Source organism: Cryptomeria japonica, chromosome 1 (genome assembly GCF_030272615.1).
Source record: "Cryptomeria japonica chromosome 1, Sugi_1.0, whole genome shotgun sequence".
Lineage (NCBI taxonomy): Eukaryota > Viridiplantae > Streptophyta > Pinopsida > Cupressales > Cupressaceae > Cryptomeria > Cryptomeria japonica.
This window is the reverse complement of record NC_081405.1, coordinates 15641594-15665250: the sequence shown is the minus strand read 5'-3', so window position 1 is coordinate 15665250 and position 23657 is coordinate 15641594. Positions and strand designations below refer to the sequence as shown.

Below are 23657 nucleotides of genomic sequence, written 5' to 3'. Positions count from 1 at the left end.
TAACATCAACGATATATAATAATCAATAAAAATGGAAACAATAAGTGCTGAATCATGTCTTAACAAATTTGAAATTGCATAGCAACAATGCAGCTTGATAACCTATAACACAATTTTATAATACTTTTTTCAACCATCATCTCATTCTTCCAAATTTTATGCCTTGATAGAAATATCAGCTCAAACAAAAGCTTGGTCACTTTTAAGAAGTTGTTCGTTTAAAACTTCTCCTGCAAAATAATAGCTGTAAAGTGCATGATGACGAATCCATATTACTTGATATAAGAATACTACTAAATGTTACAATTTTTTTTTATAGAAGATTTTATATCATCCATAAAGAATTTTTAGCTAACTGATAGAGGGGTATGAGCCTTTAGGCTGAAACCTCTTTAGCTAAGGGCCAAGGATTGAGGTGTATTTATTTTGCCAAATTTGCTCGGGAAATGATCTCGACCTCATCTCTTATGATGTAAAGGCCTTGCACTCAACAAGATTTGATCCCTAGTGGCTCATTCAAAGCCTATATTACCGGGTCGCCCCTTGGGGGTCCTAAGCTTGTACAGAATGGGTGCCGGTAGGGGTCTTGCGATGGGAGTGGCCTGGGTATGTTTAGGCTCTCGTGTAGGCACCTTGGGTCCGGTATGGGTGCTTGTGCAGGACCCTGTGCATAACTAAGCTGCTCCTAGGTGAACCCAAGGGCCATCCAAACACAAAATAAAAAAAAAATCAATTTTTTAAAACATTATTATAAGTAAAAATGTGCCAAATACCTAATTTTGTCATGAAGTGATAATTTTGTGAAAATGGTGTGCACCATGAAGGTTTGTATGGTTTCAAAGGCCTTAATTTGGGCTTGGTCGCCTGGGGCATTGCCCTTAGACCCCATGACGACCATTACCCCTTGACCTTGCTGGGGGTGTTGCCCCCAAACCTCCACAAGGGGTGCTACCCCTTGACTCTACTTGTTGGGGTGCTGTCCTTAGACCTCGACAAGGGGTGCCCTCTTCTCCATTGGGGGTGTTGCCCCCAAACCCCACAAGGGGCATTGCCCCTTGATTTCATTGGGGGCATTGTTGTAATGTCCCCAACTAGTGATTACCTAAATTTTGTCCTAAATTAGTAATTCCACAATATAGTTTGTCATTTTTTCAATATATAAGAGTAACTTCATCTAGTTATTCAATAAACTTAGGAATAGACAAATAAATACATGGATTAATAGCAAATATATTACATAGATTGATAAACATGTCTTTCTCCCCATAACCAATCATAGTTTAGTTTGGTAGGAAAGCCTTGCGATGGTGACTGTAAACTGCTCAACCCAACTAAGCCCAAGAGTGCGCAACGTCCCACTATGAAAACTCACCTCTTCGCCCACAAGAGGCAGGAACGTCCCATTATGACAATTGCATCCCTTGGGGTGGCCTACTTAGCTTGGGAGATCCGGTAAACTGCCATTCCCTAACTTACTTCCTCCATTCATTCTTTGATTGATTATAAGATAAGACACACATATATAAATAATCTAAGAAAATATAATCAAAGTAATTTATTCATTATATCCATGATAATATATATATATATATATATATATTTATAATTCGTTTTTTTTTTACAAATATATAATCTTATTGATTTTATTTCAAGTATATATGTATATATATGTATATCAAGCAAATATAAATCTTGCTAACGTCATTATCATATAAATCTATTATCCTTATTCTGATTTGAATATATATGTAAAGTGGAAAATTGGAGGCTTAGCAAATTTACCACATGGAAGGGAGAAATTACTAAGGCAATTTTCACTTGGAGGACTTTACATTCAAAAGAGGAGATGAATCCACTAGATCCAGTCACAATTTAAATAAGGACTAAATACTAAATGGATTGAATTGATTTGATTCTCCTCCTTTGTAAGTTGAATTGTTAAAATAAGTAGAATGCTGGAATTGGAGACAAAATATGCAGAAACAATGAGCTTTAAGTTCAGGATTTCGTCGTGCACCTAGATCTGAGAAGTTTGAGATTATTTGGAGTTGCTCTGCGAAATCTGCCAAAAGTTGCAGGGATCGTGTGTCCAAACTTGGTCGCCCTCCTATCGGTCCTCCAAACTTTCCGCGCATCGAAAAGGGTTTTTCTGTCTTTGCAAATAAAACTTAATTCCAAAAGTACAGCTGCGCACCTGCACACTGCACATAGAAGGAAAGGGAAATGTGTTGGGAATAGGGGTTTGCCTTTGGTCAAACCCCGGTTTGGAATCAACCTTGAACGAAATATTGCAAATACTGAAGTAAATAATGGAAAGGTATACCTTAGATCTGCAATGATTGATAATGATGCTTTGCTTCTTGAATGTAATCACATATGTTGTCTGAAATGGCATGAACATGACATAACCCTAATCACACACACATGCTTGCAAATGAATGATGTAATGTTGCTCCAATGGATAGATGAAGAATATGCAGCCTTGAAGAATGCTTGAATGCTTGAATGTAGTCTCCTTGCCTTATGATCATCTCCACCTTATTGCCCTTATGATCAAATGGGAGGGGAAGACCTCCTTATATACTTGCCTGTCGTCAATAATATCAATTTTCCGACATAGGCCGACATGGGGAAAAGTTTCCCGCTCAAATTTGAGATAGGGCCAAGGGTTTAAATTAGGGCCCAATTGAGGAGGACCATGGCGTGGCACTATGGTCCTGGTGAAGACCAGGGCGCCACGCCTTGGTCCTACCCCAATTTAGGGCAAGGACAAGGGGTCCCAGCAAGGTAAAGTATGAAAATATGATTTTTATTGCATGGGGGAGGCATAAATAGGTCCTGATCAAGCATGAAGATGAGAACACTAAGGTGAGGGCCCCAAATGCGGTCAAAATTGTAAAGGGTGTAATTTTAGGACACTACAATAGATACATAAATAAATAATTGAATTAAATTATATTACTGATTATTTATGTATTTACTAATTACCTATTATATAAGTTATTAATACTACTGCTGCCTAAAAACATTATATATTAGTCTATTTAGTGGCTGTAAAGGCAGACAGATCTGACGTGTGTCAGATCTGGTCTACCACTGTATATGAAATTAAGTATGATTGTGATACATATTGTAGTCTATATTAATATTACTATTAAATTCTCCATAAAAACATTATCAGGCTTCATATATTAAGCATACATATCAAGCACATCCCCATGCATACCACCAAGAACAAAGATGTTACGGCCTGTAACTTAATAACAGTTCTGATCTGATCTGATTGATGGTGATGTTACTGGATGCTTTTGATTCCTTTCCTTTATACCTCTCAATGTGAGGGAGGGGTCACACCTCTTCATCATGAATGCCCTTTTGCAAGAGACACACCCTTTCACCATTAGCACCCTTTGAAAGAGTGCAACTTTTCATTATTTCTGCCCTTTGAAAGGGACACAACCTTTCACAATCAGATCTGTACTTCTGATTCCCCAAATTATCCTCTCTCAGATGAGGTTCTCTTCTCCCTTTTATATCTCATGTTTGAGGGAGTCAACTCTTCATTTCAGGTCTTTTGACCATTCATTAACTTAATTAAAATTTAATTATGTTTAATTATATTTTAATTTAATCTTTAATATTTAATTTAATTTTTTATTATTTATTATTAAATTCAATTTCAAAGTGGGGACATTACAATTGCCCCCAAATCGCCATGAGGGGTGTTGCTCCTCAACCCCCATTAAGGTCCTCCACTTCTAGCCTCTACTAGTTGTTGGCATCTCTTGTCACATGAGAGACTTGATTACAATGAAGGGGTTTGGGAGTGAAGACCAAGTCTGGGTGTGAAGACCAAGACTGACAACATAGACAATTATCTTTGACCACCAAAAGTATCATACTATCAAAGATCAAATGGCATATATATATATATATATATATATATATATATATATGCCATACCCAAGGAAAAAAATTCCACTCTATCAGAATATTAGAGCCTTGTACCCATACTGAACCAGAACTGACTACTTAGTTCAAAACCATTCGACTTCACTAGTAGATCAAGGGCCCATTGTGTTACAAATTTTTTGATTCAGACAGAATTTTAGCCAAATGTTTTATAGCTTTTAGGAAGAATCTGTTTTATCTATCCTTATAAACCGGTTAGTGGCCTTTAATCTTCAGTCAGAGTATAAGAAAATGTGTTGGCTAAGGCAGCATTTTTTTTAACTCTTTTTTTAATCTCCTTGCTTATGTTATTCCTCACTAGCTCAGTCAAAGAGCGGTCAGCTGTTAACCAATTGGTTGTAGGTTCAATTCCTATTTGAGAAGAGCCTTTTTCTTCAAGGTTTAAATACTGTTGTTCCTCAGTAGCTCAGTGGTAGAGTGGTCAGCTGTTAACCAATTCATTGTAGGTCCAAATCCTATCTGATAAGAGCCTTTTTCTTCAAGGTTTAACTGCCTTTGTTCCTCAGTAGCACAGTGGATATATAATAGTAATAGTAATAGTAACGCTTTAGAGCTCTTTTGATCATCTTATTTTTGGAATGCAGCTTTTTTGTAGCAGTATACAATATGTTGAGAACTTAAATGGTTTGGATTCACATTTGATTAATAATTTATCAACAAAAACTTAAAATTGGGTTGTAAATATGCGCTACTTAACAATACCAAAAGACTGATAATATTGGACATGAAGTCAAAAACATATTAATTACATATTATATTTCCTTTGCTATTGAGCTCTTGGGGTTTGTACTATGATCACAGAGAAACGAACTCTGACCTCTGTAGATAGGTTTGAAATTTTTTAGCTGGTCCTGGGAGGAAATCTAAGATTATTTTTGTAGATATCAAGTTTCTTGTTAAAATACACATTATAGACTAGATTGATGGGCATGTTCATTCATGAATTGCTTAATTTATGTGTTGTGTTCTGCACTAGAGCCTTTAGAGAATTCTAAACTATATATTGATAATTTAGATGTTTGTTGTGTTAGAGACTCGAATGTTAAAAATATAATAGGTTGAATCTGCAGAGCAGAATTTATGGTTTTCATATTTTTGAAATGAAATTTAAAAAATTTGCACAGCTGACAAGAAAATTTTGTTCTTTGAAAATGCTTTCTTAATGCAATTTTTGTTTATTTGCTAATAGGATCTACTGGTGAAACATTACTTGTACCTGGATTTACTCTTGTCAATGATATCATTGAAGGTATGCTGAAATTTCGCCACTGTGCTTAAAGATTTAGTCCTTTAAAAATAAAATTCATTTGTTCTCATTTTTCTTAACCAATGTTCAATTCTCTTAACAGGAGGACCAAAGCCTGTAGTTGCTGCAATTGAAGGTTTTGCGCTTGGTGGTGGCTTGGAGTTGGCAATGGTATACCATAGTATAGCATTTTCATAATATTATCCTTATTGTTGGGATACATCATGATATGTTGCTATTCTATTTCTCATGCTTGGAAATTTTTATGTTAGAAAAAGGAATGATGTCAAACTAAATATTAGGGAGATTGGTTCTAGCCCCTTGAAAGGCTCTTTTTAAACAAATCCATTGCACGAGTAGAAGAAAGGGTGATATAAAAATTTAGAAACACAACTGGCACTTATCACAATACTAGCAGGAGTTCAAGTGTTATCTTACAAAGTATCCTACATAAAGAAATTACAAATGTAAGAAGCCTTGCTCCTATTGAGATGGTCTATGATGATTGTAAAAGCACTTTTAAATTTTCTGATTAATCTATTGCGAGTTTAGATTTTTTCTTTCAAGTACTCGCAATCCTTTGGAAACATTTTTATGGACTGAAAACCAATCAATGTTTGACTATTCAAAATAAAATAAAAAGAATATTAGAACAATTCTACTGTGCTTACAACATTGTAACTTCCACGTGACAATCAAGACAAAGCTACAAATGAATAAAATGGTTGCTTGAAAGGTTTTCAGATAATATAATATTTCTGTTTTGAGTAAGTAATGTTGGTGACAATTGTAAAAAGCCTTACAGACACTTTGGGGAGTTCTTTGGAAGGAATCTAGATTCTTAAGCTAAGATCTTTATACCAGTGGGACATGATTTTTAGAGCAAATTTGGCTTCCAAACATGTTCAAATGGCATGGCACCCCATATTAATACCGTAGAAACCTAAAGGTTGAGTACACTTTGGAGTTTGGACCTTTGGTCAATCTATGAAGTGTTCTTCCTTTGATTGAGTCCCCTCTTGTTGGTTGAGTCCTCTCCCCATTGACTGAGGTTTCCCCTCTCCCAACTAAGGGCTCAATCAACTTGAGGAGGAGGGGCACAGATGCCCTCTCCTCACTGCTGGTTCAGGTCTGGGTAGTCCCATTGTGCCATAAGTTGCTGTGCTGTGAGGGATACCTGAATTCTTTATATCTGTGAATTCAGTAGCAATGGTAGTTCTTTAGTACTTTAGTTCAATACCGCTTTAATTTTTTAACTGGCCAGATGTAAGTAAGTATTTAATTCTTTGATATATCACATAATCTTCAATTGATGTAGTTTGTTAGTGCTTTTTTGAGGGTCTGTGCTGTAGTATTAGCTTAGTAAAGTAACTCTATATTGAGTTAACCAGTCGGGGAACAAATGCTACATTTAGACACATTATTGTTCATCATTGCATTGGATAATCTGCAGCTTTCAAATGCTCTTGCTGTCAATTTGTAAGTGAAACACTAAAGAAGAAGGCTTCTGTCCTGCTCCTATAATTTTAGCCTCTGTATCCATCTGTAATTTTCGTTTTTATAGTATTTGTTTGTGAGTGGGAATTTCTAAGGTATCAGTTTTCAGAAAGCTTTTCTGATAGAATTTAACTTACAGGCTTGTAATGCACGCATCACTGTGCCTAAAGTTCAACTTGGCCTTGTCGAACTTCAACTTGGTATCATCCCTGGGCTTGGGGGTAAGCCTATTACTCTTTTCTCTCTGTAAATTTTGAACTTTCATATTTATTATTTAAGGATGTGATAAATTTCTGCTGCACGGCAATCTTTACTTTGAGTGCAATGATACATATGTTATTTTCAGTTAATGAGTTGGAATTTATAAACACAATAATTAAATGAACTGTCCTGTTTTGCCTGAAACTTTTTTTTTAGATGTTACAATTGGTTTATACGTAATGACCGCAAAGGTTTCAGTCAATCTATTTTAGTGAACTGAAATGTGGTAAATTAGAAAATGTATGTCACAATCAAATTGCTTCTTTCATTGGAAAATCTTATGTTCATCAATATATGTAAGTATATCCCCTACTAGTTTTTTGAAACTAGAACATGTGCAGAAGCATTAGAGACATATGAATAACAAGGGAAGACTACTAAAGAGAGTTATTTGTCAGTGCTAATGAGCTTATATCATGTGAAATCAAGAATAAATAAAATGCATAAATGTCTTCTGATCTTCGAAATTCCTTGTTTTATGTATCTTTCACCTAGGTAACTCTCGATTCATCATATTCCTTACTCCTAGATTAGTTAGAATAACTCACTAAAACACAAAGCAATTATCTATATGAACTAATAATCATACGGATACCAACATCTAATCACCTTGTAGAAGTGCCAGTTCTTGCTTTATAGTTACCTAAAACTATTCAAGTTGCAATAGCATCAGTGATCACAACTGATATCTTCCCCTGGCACTGAAAGATCCCTAAAAATTGTAAGATGGTCTGTGCCTAGATTATGGTCTATATTCAGCCACATTCTACTATTAGTTAAAATGAGGTGACGTAGTTGAGGTCGAACAATTTTTTTGTTACTTTTATGACCCAATAAATCCTGCTTTTCTCTGTGTTACCAATTGGTCATTAGATGCTTGTATTTCCCACATTATAGCAACTTTCCCATTTCCAACTTTATTTTTAGTTGTTAATTTTTCTTTTCTCTATGGATATATTTGTATTGTCCTTTGATTTGTCTTTGTTGGAGCAACACTAATAATTTGTTTTTTAAAATCTCATGCCTTCTATCTTCACTATCACTGTCATTTCAAAAGCTCAAAATGACTTTGTTAGTGTGATCATTGTAATTGACACCATCTGTCTATCATCAGTGTTATGGATTGTCAATAGGTAACTTTTCTATGACTGTCGCAGTACCTTCACATGCCACTTAAGTTAGTAATGAAACTCAATAGGTATTTGGGTGGAAAAAGAATACCATGAAAATATAACGAGGACATGCATCTCTGGGAGTGTTAATTGTTGTAAGGATTCAGTAATCTGGGATTACTCTAGCTAAACAATCTAACTCCAAATTGAAATATGACAATTGAAATGCTGACAAATTGGTAGCATTCATATCTGACAAGAATTTCAATACGAGAGCTGTGTTTATCTTGAACAAGGAAAACATAACCAATCATAAAATTCATAAACTTCATTTCAGGATTGGTAGGTTTATCTCAAACAAGGAAGCATAACCAGTCCTTGGCTCCCTTTCAAAAAGATTCTATATTACTGAAGCTTGCCTCTGTTGGGACGAGGAATATACTAGAACTGTCAACTGTCTTCCATTGAGACACAGAGTACTGTCTGATCTTACTGAAGCTGGCCTGCCTATTGGGACAGGGAACACAGTACAAATGTGTCCCTAATTAAGAATCAGGTAACTAATTAATAGTAATTAATTAGCTAATGGAATGTGATGGGATAGATGGTGCAATTAATTAGTTAATCAACATGGTGATGTTAGAGTGAATGAGTAAGGATGAATTAAGTGTAGGATTACTGATAGAAGGTGGCAGAATCAGGGTGGCAAAATGTAGGTCTCTATACATACAAATAAGCTATTGTATTTTTTCCTCATTCTCCGAGCATACAACATTGAGCAAAGGTTTCATCACTCGAGAGAAAATGATTTTTCTTAATCAATAAAAACCTAAATGACAACAACAAATAATAGTAATTGAAAACACATAATAGAGTTGATTACTTTGTAAGTTATTAAACATTAAATCTATAGTTACCTTGATGATCTTGTTTGTGCTTTGGACAAACATATCATCATAAACAATCTTCACAACCTGTTCCCCGCTTGAGTACTGGGACTCCATGCACCTAATGTTTATAAACATCTAATAAGAATGTTAGTGAGGTCGGAATGCTCTGCAATGTGATGAAGTTGGTGACAAGTCATGTGGCTCTTGATTGCATAAGCTTCTTTCCCTTAGCGTGCTCTCGCATTAGGTTAAGAACTCAAGGGCGGTTATAGATGAATTCAGTTATGTTTCTTGCCTCTTCAGTTACTGTTTTCACCCATCCAAATTTGCCTATATCCCCAAGTAGAAGATCAATGCAATGGGTGGCACAAGGGCTCCAAGAATCACATTTTTGGCCACAACGTGAATGACATTTTTCACATTCATTTCCATGGTTACCTTGTCCAACGTATTCAACAAAGATACCATTTTCACTTTGTTGTAGGTCAATCAACTTTAAGAACGCTAACACCTTGAAGCCAAAGATGATCAACACGTGGTTCCTGCCATCAATCCACCCATTAAACAAAATAGGGCAGCCATTTTTGCGCTAAATTCTCTTTGGATCTTCTACTATGACCTCAATTTTTTCATAGCTTCATCTAGTAAGATCCCACCCAAATCATATTCACTAGTTGCCTTAAACCCTATTTCAGCTATAGTCCATGCATTGATCAATGATTCCCAATATCGGCTCCTCACAACATGGAATGGTGTTGTTATAATACCAAAAATTAATGCATGCCATTCTCGCCTTGTGATAATAGTTACAAGACTTAGACTTGGTAGGTTTGATTTTCGACTTAGATGTGATCTTAGCACTCAGACTTGACATATTGAAAACAACCGTGAAATATAAAGATTTGTAAGGATTTAAAGCTTCCATTATGCACCCTTAATAAATTAACTTTAAAGACAATAAAATAATCAAATAAAAGCTACATGAGCATACATTGATCAAATCATATGAGTACAAAACTGTATTTGAACTGAAAGAAACAACATTTTTAAATATATTAACATTGTTTATTGTTTTAGGTACATAACAAGGTCTGTTTTATTACCACATCCTCTAAGTAGAACAAAGTTGGAGAAGTGAACATGAAAATGTGTGGGCTATGAGCTGTGAGAGATGAAATGTTGGATGTGGGAAAGAAAAGAAATAGTAAGTCATATCCTAAGAATTGTTAGTTGAAAGTAATTCCACTATTATGGCCATCAACTAGACAGTAATGCAGGGAAAATGAAATGTTGTGTGTTGCGATAAAATGAATCTGTTTTAAATAGGCTTGTGAAAGAACAGGAAGAATATGAATATCGAAGCTCACATATCAAAGTTCATAGAGGAAGCAACATTGAACATTGGGTATATTCTTTGCTTGTTGCTCAACTCCTCATCATCCTTCTTTGCCTTTGCTATAGATTTCTTCTGCACAACCACTTTTGACATAGCAACCAAGCTAAGTATACTCACTTACATGTTCTTTGTGCTGTTTCATTTTTACAAACTCATCGTGCATACATCATACATCTCATTTAAAGACCTGGCCTTTTGCTATTTTTTGCAAAAGTTATACTTAAGTCCATGAAAGATAGATCCAGTTCAGCATTTTATTGGATAAGTTTCATTTTTTTGTTTTGTTTTTTCGTTTTTTGTTGACATAACTAAATCTAAGCAATGGGACTTGACGAGTCTGGGAAACTTAGGGAGTCTAATCAAACTCACCACATACTCAGTTCTTGATTTTTTCAATCTCATTTTGTAATGTCCCCACTTTGAAATATTAATAAATGATAATAATAAAATTAAAATACAAAAGAATAAAAATATAAAAGAATATAATTAAAATTTGATTAAAGTTAATGAACGGTCAAAAGGCATGAAATGATAAGTTGTGACTCCCTCAAACGTGAGATATAAAAGGGAGAAGAGAAGAGGAGGGGAGAATTTGGGAAAAAAATGAAGTGCAGATCTGATTTAAATAAGAAGTGCCGATCTGATTATGAAAGGTTGTGTCCCTTTCGAATGGCAGAAATAATGAAAAGTTGCACTCTTTCAAAGGGTGCTAATGGTGAAAGGTCGTGTCTCTTGCCAAAGGGCATACATGATGAAGAGGTGTGACCTCTCCCTCACATTGAGAGATGTAAAGGAAAGGAATCAAAAGCATCCAGGGACATCACCATGGATCAGATCAGATCAGAACTGTTATTAAGTTACAGGCAGTAACATCCTTGTTCTTGGTGGTATGCATGGGGATGTGTTTAATAAGTATGAAGCCCAATAATGTTCATTAAGTGGCAGATATCGATGATACATATTAATCATCAAGCATCGATGGGGACGTTGAGCGTAAGATTAAGTAATGTCCAAGAAGATGAGCGATCAAAGTTATTAAAATAAGAATGATCAGTATTGACAGCGAATAATATTAGATGCCAAATATATCATGGAGATCAACATATGCTCATAAGCATATCGGCTAAGGCATATATGGATTACATATTAATGGATGATAGTGACTAATATAAACACTGAATAATATCGACGATAGTTAGATCAATATGCAAATCCTGTTAATAAAGAGTATTGACTATCAACATCAATTAAGGGAAGGACTTATCAAACAACCAATCGATATCTGAAGAAGCACAATTTTAAGACAGCGGTTCTTCTGTTAATGACAGCGATCAATGGTCATGAGGACATCAATTAGTAAGAAGACTAATCGGTGGTTATGAGATAACTAATCACGTATGGAATGGTGCGATTAGTATAAGGAAAGAAAGCGATTATGAACAGACATGAGTCATGTCCTTTACAACATAACTTATCAATTCGATTGAAAGATATATGAAAGCATTCATTTCCACTTTTGGAAGAGGGGATGGTGTTTTTAATATATGCAGAATTGAATATGATATAAGAAGAGAATTATATGAAGACAGTGAAATAAATCAGATAATATATATAAAATCTATACACCAGACTGAAGATTAATCTATAAGAAAATCATATGTAGCAACAATTTATAACATTGAGGCATATATGTCAAGTATACACATCAGAGGAAGCTATCAAGATAAGCTCTATCTTCCAAACTAGTCTTAGAATCTTAAGTTAAATATTATAATGAGTAGTATTCAGTTTTGATAAAATTATATTTATTAGTATATTATAACTCCCTTTAAGTTACAATTGTTATCTCCCAAAAGGGGACATTACACATTTTGATTTGTTCACCTTGGGGCTCACCAAGTTTGGGCAACTTTGAGTGAGTCTCATAACACTATTCATGATCCTTCTCTTGATTCCATGCAATACCTTTGAGTGAAGGTTTTGCACTAGGAGTGTTATAAGAATTATCTTTAGTGGATGTGAGCCTTGTATTTGTGTGCCAAGACAAGAGTCCACCATATCAGTTTTTGATCAAGAAGGAATTTATTGTAGCTACAATTGCTTTAGTTGTTTTCTTTCTTTCTAATTTTGTCTCCTGATACAAATCAAGAATAACCTTTGGTTCTTGTGTAATCTTTGGTTCCGATGAATTATGCAATAGCATATTTCATCCACACATTTGTGCAAGGCAATATTTGAGACAATCGATGCCTCCTCTCACCTAAGCCACAATAAGTATACACCGCTATTCTTGCCTTTATACCCAATCTGCCAGGCCTCCAAGTAGTCTGCTTGGGCTTGTCACTACCATGGTTAGTTGTGAGTGCCATCTCTATTTGCAAAGTTGGAAACCCTAGATCTAAAAGAAGTTAGAAAACAAAAAAGAAACAAAACATGAAATATTGAAATTGTAGAAGTGTTAGAACACAACAAAAATTAAAGAAAAATAGCAAAAACCAAAATATAAAAACAAAAAAATAGTCATCTGCCTTTCAAATTAAATCCAGTCATTTAAATCTGCTGAATCAGTTGAAGATTACTTAAAACAAGTTAAAATCATCGTACAACTTAGAAATCAAAGAGTCAAGGGCACCATAGCATAAATCACATATGTGGAAATACAGTGTTTTGGCTGTTTTTCAGGCTGTAGTCTGTTTTTTTGTTCTGCAAGGCAAGTTTGCTTATGGGAGTTGCAAGTAATTCAAATTCCCACTCAAAACTCATTGGTGAGTAACTTGCTAGCTCTGTCCAGCTCACAGAGTCACAAGTAATTCAAGGGTTTTGAATCTTTGTACTAGACAATAAGGAGAAAATAGATCTTTTCCTTGAAATTTGTCATGAATTTTTATATGCCATATTGCCATTCGCATTGGCTGTAAGTCACTATTTTTACTTTATGTGAGGCTCTTATATGGATTCGCTATTCCTTCACATTGTCCAATGACAATAATAATAGTTATCTAAAATTAGTTAACTGTGGGTTCCATTTAGAAGGATCACACCATTCTTGCTTGTTAATGTTCTAGTGTCATGTCCCCGCGATGATACATCTATCACATCTTGAAAAGATAAAATGATAAAGTTTAGTTAAGCAGAAAATGGTCTTATTTATAAGATTTCGCCATTATCTACCAAATTGACTCCCACTTAATGGGATTCTTCCTTTTAGTCGACAGACTTGTAAACTTAACAAACCATTAAACTAAATCACTAGTTATTGGTCGACTCCCTTATGAAATGAACGATAAAATAAAATATAAATTCTATGATAGCTGAACCCACTATCAACTCCAAAACAGAGACATAAAATATAGTAATTGCAGATATTGAGGAGAATATAATGTAGAGAGGAGAGGCTGTGATTACAAATGGCTAAGACAGTGACCATTGATTCTTCTACGTAAATGGTGATAGAAAGATAACACCTCATTACATTAGAGGCTAGCGTGAATTACATCAGGGCATAAAATTAATAAATATGGTAATAAAAGGAAGATTGAATTAAAGAAGTGCTTCACATCAATGAAGTGATGCGATTAGGAGTCCCATAAAGTTGATTTGATAATGATTAATGTAATCATTAAAGGCCACGATGCTGTTGGACAATGGGTCATATTGAGTATTGTTAATAATAAACAGAACAATTATTGTTTAAGCAGTGATTAGAGACTGAAAAGACATGTCCTATTTGGAAAGAGATACCCAATTTCAAAGGCTATACAAATCATCGAAGGAGATATATATTAATTTATTGGCAGATCGTATTATATTGGCAATCATTAACAGCAGATTGGTTCGCTGTCTCTCACTCATAAACTGAATGTTTATTTACAGTAATATTACATCTGAATTCTATTAGGAATAAAGGACATATATATGGTCTATAGTAAACTGTTACATTTATTCTTATATACACATATAATAGATTTAATAAGATTTATATCTTTTAATCAGATTTATATAAAAATTATGCTTAATTTCATTTGTTTACATATATATTCATAATACATGAGAGAATAGTATACTCGTAGCTTAATCCTTAATCATTCTCTATTGCCCCTCATGAGGATAGGTTGGTATTGTTAGGGAAATACTGTTGAAATACCTCCCAAAATAGGTTAGTCCCAAGAGGTGGTATGGACGGGTGTTCCTGAAACCCTTGGGCCTATTTGGGGAGAATGGTTTTCCTAGTGCCCTAACAAGTAATTCCCCATCCTTTATTAGGGTTGATGATTAGGAAAGAAGTAAGGATTGGGGCTTCAGCATAGTAACTATCAATTGTATTATGAATGCTAATTGTTCTCTAGTTTAGTGTTATGATTTAAGGCATAATGATGTATGCTAATTATACATGCAGCCTCCTAGTAGGGGACATTACATCTAGCGACAGACATAGGGGCTGAATCAGAAACAACGTTTCTATGCCACATTTAGGTCCTTGTACCAAAAAGGCTGCAAAGTAGGTAATCCATTGTCTAATTTAAATTTAACTAAGTTCCACTTAATTGATTACTAATTGGTCCCAATTGAAGTTTGTTGTAGATATGGTGCCAACATACTATGTTGTCATTGATGTCAACCCTTAGTGCGGTGTGATATCTTTGTTGCTTGCACTTCTATGTTATACAGGCAGCCTCCTAGTAGGGGACATTACATGTAGTGACAGACATAGGGGCTGAATCAGAAACAACGTTTCTATGCCACATTTAGGTCCTTCTACCAAAAAGGCTGCAAAGTAGGTAATCCATTGTCTAATTTATATTTAACTAAGTTCCACTTAATTGATTACTAATTGGTCCCAATTGAAGTTTGTTGTAGATATGGTGTCAACATACTATGTTGTCATTGATGTCAACCGTTAGTGTGGTGTGATGTCTTTGTTGCTTGCACTTGTATGTTGATGATGTATAGTGATGACATTGAAGTTCATGGTTGGATGTCATGCCTTGCCAACTAAGGAGGTATTGTTTATATTTGTTGTTAGCAAAGAGTGGGAATCATGATGACATATTAAGATGAGGATTAGAGTGAGTATTAGAAGTATTAAAATGAGGATTAGAAGTATGATGATGATGGTGATTGTTATGAGTATCTTGTAAACTGTTATTTTATCTCTCTTGTTTGTTCCTGAGTAAAGAATTGTTGTTACAAAGATGTTTGGGTCTTTGCATATTGTTGAAAGATTAAGAATGTAGGATGTTACACTACCCACTGTCTAGGAGAATGCTTTGCATCGCTCTTTAGTTGAAGATATGGACTTGCGGTTTGGTAATTAGCTTGTATGTGCTAGGAATGATGTATCTTTCTCTTTTCACGACACAGTTACCATAGACGGTCCTGGTAATTGCTATATGTAGACAGTTTGGTTGAAGGTTAGACCAGTTTGGGAAATGGTTAACATTTTTTTGGCTCTTATATGATTGCTTCTAAAGTTGGGTGGACGTGCTTATGTTGTCTTTACAATGTCTTAGTTCAATTTTCAAGTGTTGAAGTGTATTGCAAGTATGATTATCAATGTTCTATCTCAAGATTGTGCTTTCTGGCTTATGGGGAATGAAGTGTATTGTATCTGCTTGCTTGTGCTAGCTCAATTGAATTTGACAGACTAAAAGAATGGTACAGAAGTTATGTTCCTATGCTCTGCATTGGTGTTCCTGATCGTTCCAGAACTATTTGGTGACTGGATTGGATGTGTTTGAAAGATAAGTGGTTGTTTGGTCGACCTAGGGCACTTGCGTTGATGAATCATGGTTTGTGCCAGCATGGAGAGTTGTTTTAAGATGATTTTTGTTCAGTCTATCTCTTGCTTTGGTCCGCATTTACTTCTCTTCCACCGCATCCACACATTTCATCCCTACCGACACTTTGGAGTATGTGTGGTACTACTGTGATGTTTTTGCAAGCTTGGAGATATGTTCTAAGATTGATTTATGTCTTGATTATCTTTGGATTGGACTGCAGTTGTTCTTCTTTCTCTGTTGATATTGTTTGGGCCGACTTGGTGAAGATTGTTGATGCTTGCGGATGGTATAAATGGAAGATCAAATCAGTTGTAATGTGTGGAGTGTGTGGTGATTGTGGCAATTATCAAGTGTGCGCTGAAATGCCTTAAGCATACCGGAAGCAGTGAGCTGAAGGTCTACATTCGAATAAGTCCAAAAGTTTGCTAGAGGTAGTGAGCCAAAGGTAGCTAATGGTACACAAGTGTTGTGGTGGAAACTCATCAATCATTCATTATTTTCTAAGGTTGTAGATTCTTCTATATTGTGTGTAATATTTGGGGCATTGTAGCTTCCTTGGGTGGTAGGCCTAAAACAAAGTTGTAAACTTGTTTTATTTTGTGAGGTTGGATTTGGACAATAGCTCCAAGCAACTCTTCTCACCATGGTTTTTCCCCTGTGGGGTTTTCCATGAATGTCTGGTGTTCTCTCGTGCACTTGTGTTGATTGCTTTATCTTTCATTGGTGCTAATTTGTTTAAGGACTTGAATTAAAAGTTGATGCAAAAAAGTTTAAGGGGTATTGATTCACCGCCACACCCCCCCCTTCCCCCCCACCAGTTCCACTTAATTGATTACTAATTGGCCCCAATTGAAGTTTATTATTGTCAAGTGGTTCACGAGTGAAGATATTGGCTTTCCTTGCCTCTATGGGTATATGCACTCTCAAATGTGATTTCCCTTATTTAACTTGTTTTTTTCTTGTTGGTATAATATGAGATGCTTAATTTCAATAAGATATTGGCTTTTCTGCCTTATGGGTAGATGGACTCTCAAATATGATTTCCCTTCTGTAACTTGTTTTGTTCTTGTTGGTATAATATGAGATGCTTGATTTCAATAAAAAGGCCTTTGTGCATGTGCTATTTTGAAAATCTGTAATCATCTTTATTTTTATATGGTCTTTTCCCCTGTGTGGATGATGTGGAACACTGCATCTGCAGGCTTATGATATGCCATATCTAGTATACTTGATCATTAGTTGCATCAGTGCATGTGCCACCATATTTGTATGATCATAAAAGCGGTTTGATCAAAATAATTTCTGCTAAAAGGTGTCATTGCATGATCTAGTTACTTGTGATTTTTCAGCATTTCTGGCTTATCAGAACTATTGATTTTGTATTGTTTAGTAAAGTAGCTTGTGCTTGATTTTCTACGAGTCCAGGTACACAGCGATTGCCTCGCTTGGTTGGACTTCAAAAGGCAATTGACATGCTACTGGTAAGTGCAATTTTGCTGTTCTTTCAAATATTTTCATCATGCTTATTAAAAGCTTAATTGATGGTAACTAATGCATCACTTGTTTTGTACTGAACAGGCATCTAAAACATTGAATTCTGAAGATGCACATAAAGTTGGACTCGTGGATGGTATTGTGGCTTATGAAGAACTCCTTGATGCAGCTCGGAAATTGGCATTAGATATTTATGAAGGTCGGCGTCCTTGGCATCGATCTCTCCACAGAGAAGACAGGCTAGGATCAATACCAGAGGCATTGAATATTTTGAGGAATGCCAGAGCTAAAGCAAAGCAAATGTATGCTAATGTTGCATACCCCTTCACATTGTTGGATGTGATGGAGGATGGAATAGTTAATGGTTCTGTTCAAGGAGTTCAAAAGGTTCAAACAGATCATCCTTATAAAGTTAGAGTTTAGCTTTTCTTTTATAGATTGTGTAGAGATATTTAGTCTAGCAATCTTGGAAGAGTCAGAGAAATTGATCATTGAAGAAAAGACTCATTACACACGGTTGAAAATCCTATAAAAGCATAATACCTAGTCTTTCTAAAGTCAAACTGTAGTATGTCATGATTTGTGATTTGGAAATTGCATGTTTGTGCCGTATGTGATGCAAGAGTTAAGGAGCATTTGATTACAACAAATTAAGTTTTACTTAGCTATGTGAATAAAAGAGATGCAAGATATAATGCAGGTATGAAGTACCGAATTGTTCAGTAAGCTAAAAAATGCATGATATATGATGATACAAATTCTGATATGGCACAGACATGTATCCACAATGTTAGGGTAAACTCCTGTCAGGTGAATTAATAAATTCCGGACTAAAGTTAAATTTGAGGCCACATATGGGTCACTGAAGGTGTCCAAGTGGCTCTGAGGCAAGATTATTACAACAGTTATAACAGTGACAGTGAAAATAAGTCTGAACTATTATAAGTTAGTTTAATATATGAATGGTCTTGCTGGAGACAGTTAATAGGAAAATCACTATATCAACTCATAAATTTGAAATTTCTCCATAGCCATGAGAATTCTTTACTGTTAATGCCAAATTTTATGGGTATTTTTTAACAATATTTTTATTTTGCAGGAAGGGAAAGCATGCCAAGATTTGATCAAAACTTTTGAGGCAAAGGCACTAATGCATGTTTTCTTTGCTCAACGCTCTTCTTCTAAGGTAGGTTGCGATTTCCAGGAGTTGATTGATCTTCAATTTTAAATAAAATATATATACTTTTTGCATTAAGTGAAATTGTTGTTAGCAGATCCCAGGAATTACAGATCAAGGACTGATCCCCCGCCCTATTCGAAAGGCAGCTGTAATTGGAGGTGCTCTTATGGGGTCAGGAATAGCAACTGCTTTGGCTTTGAGTAATATTACTGTTCTTGTCAAGGAGATTGATACAAAGCAATTAGATGCTGCAATCCAGAGAATACATGGTTAGTATGATTTGGTCTGAATTTACACATTATTTTCTAGTAATAATGACCATTGTTAAACTCATATTTTCTTTTTCTTTCAGTTGACAGACTTTTAGCTTTAAAATTATATTAATATTTCTAGTGTGTTTTTTTTCATATTTGAGTGGAAATTTACGTAGTGTGATACATATTGACCTTCTAACAATGATGCAATACAACTTTTTTTTAATCCTTAAGTTGAGGGGTGGTCCTCACCCATTAATGGAAAGAGCTCAAATATGTTGCAAAATACCGAAAGATCTGATCAAGTTAAACCAGCAGGAGTCAATGACAATGCCACTGATCATAGTGGGAGTATCAATTGGGATACCTTGGGTGAACTTGTCAATCATGCAACTTCTTATATGCTCTGCCAAAACAACCAACTAGTCCATAGTATGAAAGATACAATAACAAATGCAGTGGTTTCTAATAACTGTGATTGATACTTGGGATTATCTGAGATCATAGACAAATGAATGCTATGACTATCTAGTCAAATGCCAAATACCAAGGTTTGACAAATGACTGGTGCTCATGGGAAGATTTTAATGTTTCGAACTGAAAATTCATTTCAAGTATATGATGGAATTGCAATAAATAAAAATGTAACTAACAATGGAAGGGAAGTTTAGTTAGAATGTAAACTAAATCTTAGACTGCATGAGTTTTGAGGATGGGAAAAGAGGAAAGAGATGTCCAAGAGATTGTTCATGTATGTTATACTACAGAGTTGTGAATTGTAGTAACATATGAAAATAAAATTTTAAGAAACAAACAAATTTAAAAATGTTATAGTAGTGGATGTGACGTACAATCCCATATACTGTACTACTCATGGGCCTTGACATAACACTGTTAAGAAATTAAATCAATTTATAGATTGTCTTGCTATAAAATAACAATATCTGTGATGGGAATTAACAAATACCAGCAATCATATCCATAAGAATACTTGATCATATGTGTGATTAGAACATGGGAAAAGCTTATCTGAAGTTACTAACCAAATTGAAGATTTCAGACTTCCTACTTAATTGACTAGCACAAAATTACAGACCAAAAAGAGGACATTTAAGCTTAACAGTATCTGGACTCATTCCCTGATAAACACAGATTGTGTTAGTACAAAGAATGATGGGCTTAATGCTATTGCACCTGGACTGAACAATCAATTGGAGAGGTTAAACATTCTCAAAATAAGAACTAGCTTGCACAACTTGCGATATAGAATAAAAAAATTGAATTATTTCTAGCACCCCTTAAGATGATTAAATACATGTAATTACTTCCTTAAAGATAAAATTCTATATGTAACCATGTGATGAAAATAAAGTTGAAGACAGACAGCACACACTTATGTATTTCCCTGTTTATGATCATATACAATCCAAACGTTAGAGACTGTCACCATAAATATTTTAGAAAATCAATGTAACAGGGAAGCTGATTATATAAGATTCTTGATTTTAGATCTCAATGCAATTTGAACTAAGATATTACTGTACGTTTTAAGTGAAACTAGACTGCCTTAGTTATTGTTTAGTCTTCAACGTTTGAGTGAATGTAAGTTTTCTTTTTGCTTTTTTATATATCAACTTTTTTCAACTCTACATGATCTGTGATTGTTGTTAATTACTAATTAGTGGTTGTGGTTTTACGTGTTGGACTATTTTAAATAACAACTGAATCTTCCCAAGTTATCTAATTTTTTTCTCAAAATTTATTATGTTTACTGAAAGGAAACTTGAAGAGTCGGGCTTCAAGTGGTAAAATTACTGAGGAGAAAGCAAAGCATGCTATGACACTTGTAAAGGGTGTTCTAGACTATAACGAGTTCTACAATATAGATATTGTAATTGAGGTATGACATGTTTTAGAGCGGAAAGAATATAAATCAAATTAAAAACATATTTTAATTGATCTGTATGTTAATTCTGTGTGTTGAACTTGAATTAGTAGTTTTTGTATGAATTTCCAGGCTGCGACTGAAAATATACCTTTGAAGCAAAAGATATTTTCTGATTTGGAGCACATATGTCCCTCTCATTGTATCTTAGCAACAAATACATCATCAATTGACCTGGAGGTAGTTGGTGGAAAAATTAAATCTCAGGATCGTTTAATTGGTGCTCATTTTTTCAGGTAATTAACAAAACTGTTGTGGTTATCTCAACTGGATCAAATATCTTATCATTTGAAAATGTATTAGTGATTTAATTATAGACATCAAGAATGAGTGTGTTGTAAGTTGAATTGCCATACGAAAAATTAAGTTCATTGAATTCTTATTTTTCGTCTTTGATAACATCATGTCTTCTGTTGCAACTGGAAATGGACACCGTTTTAGACAAAATAAAATTACAGGGAGCATGCCTAAGTATGGAGTTGTACTTTTTCAAAACTTTAGATTATGTGTGTATAATCAGTTAATCACAATTCCACTTTCCAGAAGTTACAACCAGGTAAAATTTATGGGGTTAGAATAGAACAACTGTCATTTGATTACATTAACATAAAGTTTGAAAATTGTCACATTTTGATTCTTTGACAACAAGATTTTGCAATTTAGATTTGAAGAAGAGGTAGAATGTCTAGTTTCTAATTAAGTTTTGATTCAAAAAGATGGTTTGCCTATGCTATCTTTAGAGAAAGAGAGGAATAAGTACCCCAGATCATAATTAAAAGGATCCAACAAATATACCATGAGATTACAACCTGGAAAGTATCAAGTTTAATGGTGGTTGGCCCTAGTGTTAGTTCTTAAGGGCTAGATTGGACAGGTTTTATGGCTGGGCAAAGATAGGAATGGACTGGAAATATCCTAACAGATAGGTTTTAGCAATTGGGACTTGAAAGGTCTGGGACAGAGTTTAGAGTTTCTTCTTGCTGGTTTTACAATAATTTCAATTTTGTTTTATGCATTTTAAAACGTTTATCAAGGTTCCAGATTGCCTTCAGTATCCATTGGGTAAAATTAGAATCCTTGTGGAAGTAGCAGCAGAACTATGCTGCATGTGTACATGCTAAGGAATGCAAGAAACGGAAATAAAAGCCTACTGCAGCCTGTTTCATTATTGCCTTTTGCCATTTTTGATAGATGCTATTGCTAACACTGCACCCACATAAATGTAAATTTTTCTCTTTACAAATAATATATAAGAGGGAAAAGAGAAAAACTACTTCATCTTTTCCATTCCCAAGCTCCAACAGGCGATCCAGAAACAGAAAATCTGATAGAATGATGGTAGGTAGAGGGGCAAAAAGTGTGTTTATCTTTAAATCTAACCTTACTAATAATACATTGCAAGAAAATGTGCCCAAAACTCCAGATTAAAACTCTGCAAAAATGACAACTTCAGTTTGATTTGGTTCTGATTTGGCTGCAGAACAGCTCCCGAATCAATGGTTGAGTGTGTATCAAATGACTGACGTCATTAGAGAATCATTGTGGAAGATTTTTTTTGATCAAGAACCTGATTCCTGAGAGTGAGCTGGCTGCTAGCAGGAAATAGTTGGACAAGAACAACAAGAGGGATTCGTAGTATAAAAATTTAAGAATAATTCACTGAAGCTACTTTTCCAGCAGTAGCTACATGAAAGAAATCCAATAGACTAATAGAATGAAGGTTTTCAGGTCTAAAATGATATACGGAACTTAAATATTCTCCCTTTTTGGGTGTCTCTTGAGCCCTGCAACAACTTACAAAGCAACCCAATCCCAGAATAAAATGAAATAAAGTGTAGACTATATGTTTAGATCTCTAGACCAATCTACAAATTGCTCTGAAAATGTCATGCCAGAGAGCTCTCAAGCCCACAGGGTCTAAACAGTGAAGATAGGACCGAAACCTGAAGCAATAAAATGAAAGAAGACTATTTCCAAGACAAATGAGAACAAATGAACATCTCATCAGGAATAGAAGAAATCAGCTAGGTCAGCATGTTTAGAGTAAGAGAATGCCAAAAGACTCGAGAGAAATATTTTCATTTGAAGACAAATAAATAGGGTTCACGTACATTTACCAGTCCCATGTACTCGTGGTATGGCACAAAAGTTATACTGTGAGAGGCCCTGAGATTCATGCTACTGTACAAAGAATTTATTGCAAGTTTACTTGAATGTTTTGTATAGTCCAGGTAACAGATCCAAGCAGGCACACTAGTGGTCATTTTTGTCCAGATACTACCATTCCAACAGAAAAGGGGAATATTTCAGGTGAAAATGTCTTACAGAAGGATAGCCCAAAAAATTAAGAATACAAGATACAAGAATATAGAGAGGAGCAATGCTTCATCCATTACTTTTCAACTTTCAAGTACGCATTACAAACTTTCAAGTACACTTTACATTTAAACTTAAAAGTGCTCTTCATCAACTGATTTTGAAACTTTCATCTACCTTCGGAGTCCCAACTACAACTAACTTGTAACTCCAAACTTACTAACATCTACCAACATTCTCATAACTTTCGGCCATGATGGCCATGAGCATTATATATATTCTAATTTCTAAAAAAATCCCATAGTGGTCATGCA

General features: G+C 34.8%; 1 protein-coding gene across 1 annotated transcript in view; it reads left to right on the top strand.

Annotated features, from left to right (window-relative positions):
- LOC131028197 (peroxisomal fatty acid beta-oxidation multifunctional protein AIM1) overlaps positions 1–23657 on the top strand; it is a 50170-nt gene that overhangs the window by 10549 nt on the left and 15964 nt on the right. Inside the window, exons 4-12 of the mRNA XM_057958440.2 lie at positions 5162–5221; positions 5322–5389; positions 6855–6936; positions 17580–17635; positions 17733–18035; positions 18748–18834; positions 18923–19097; positions 20861–20982; positions 21100–21263. Coding sequence (XP_057814423.2) covers positions 5162–5221; positions 5322–5389; positions 6855–6936; positions 17580–17635; positions 17733–18035; positions 18748–18834; positions 18923–19097; positions 20861–20982; positions 21100–21263 — 1117 coding nt within the window. The remainder of the gene's footprint in view (positions 1–5161; positions 5222–5321; positions 5390–6854; positions 6937–17579; positions 17636–17732; positions 18036–18747; positions 18835–18922; positions 19098–20860; positions 20983–21099; positions 21264–23657) is intronic.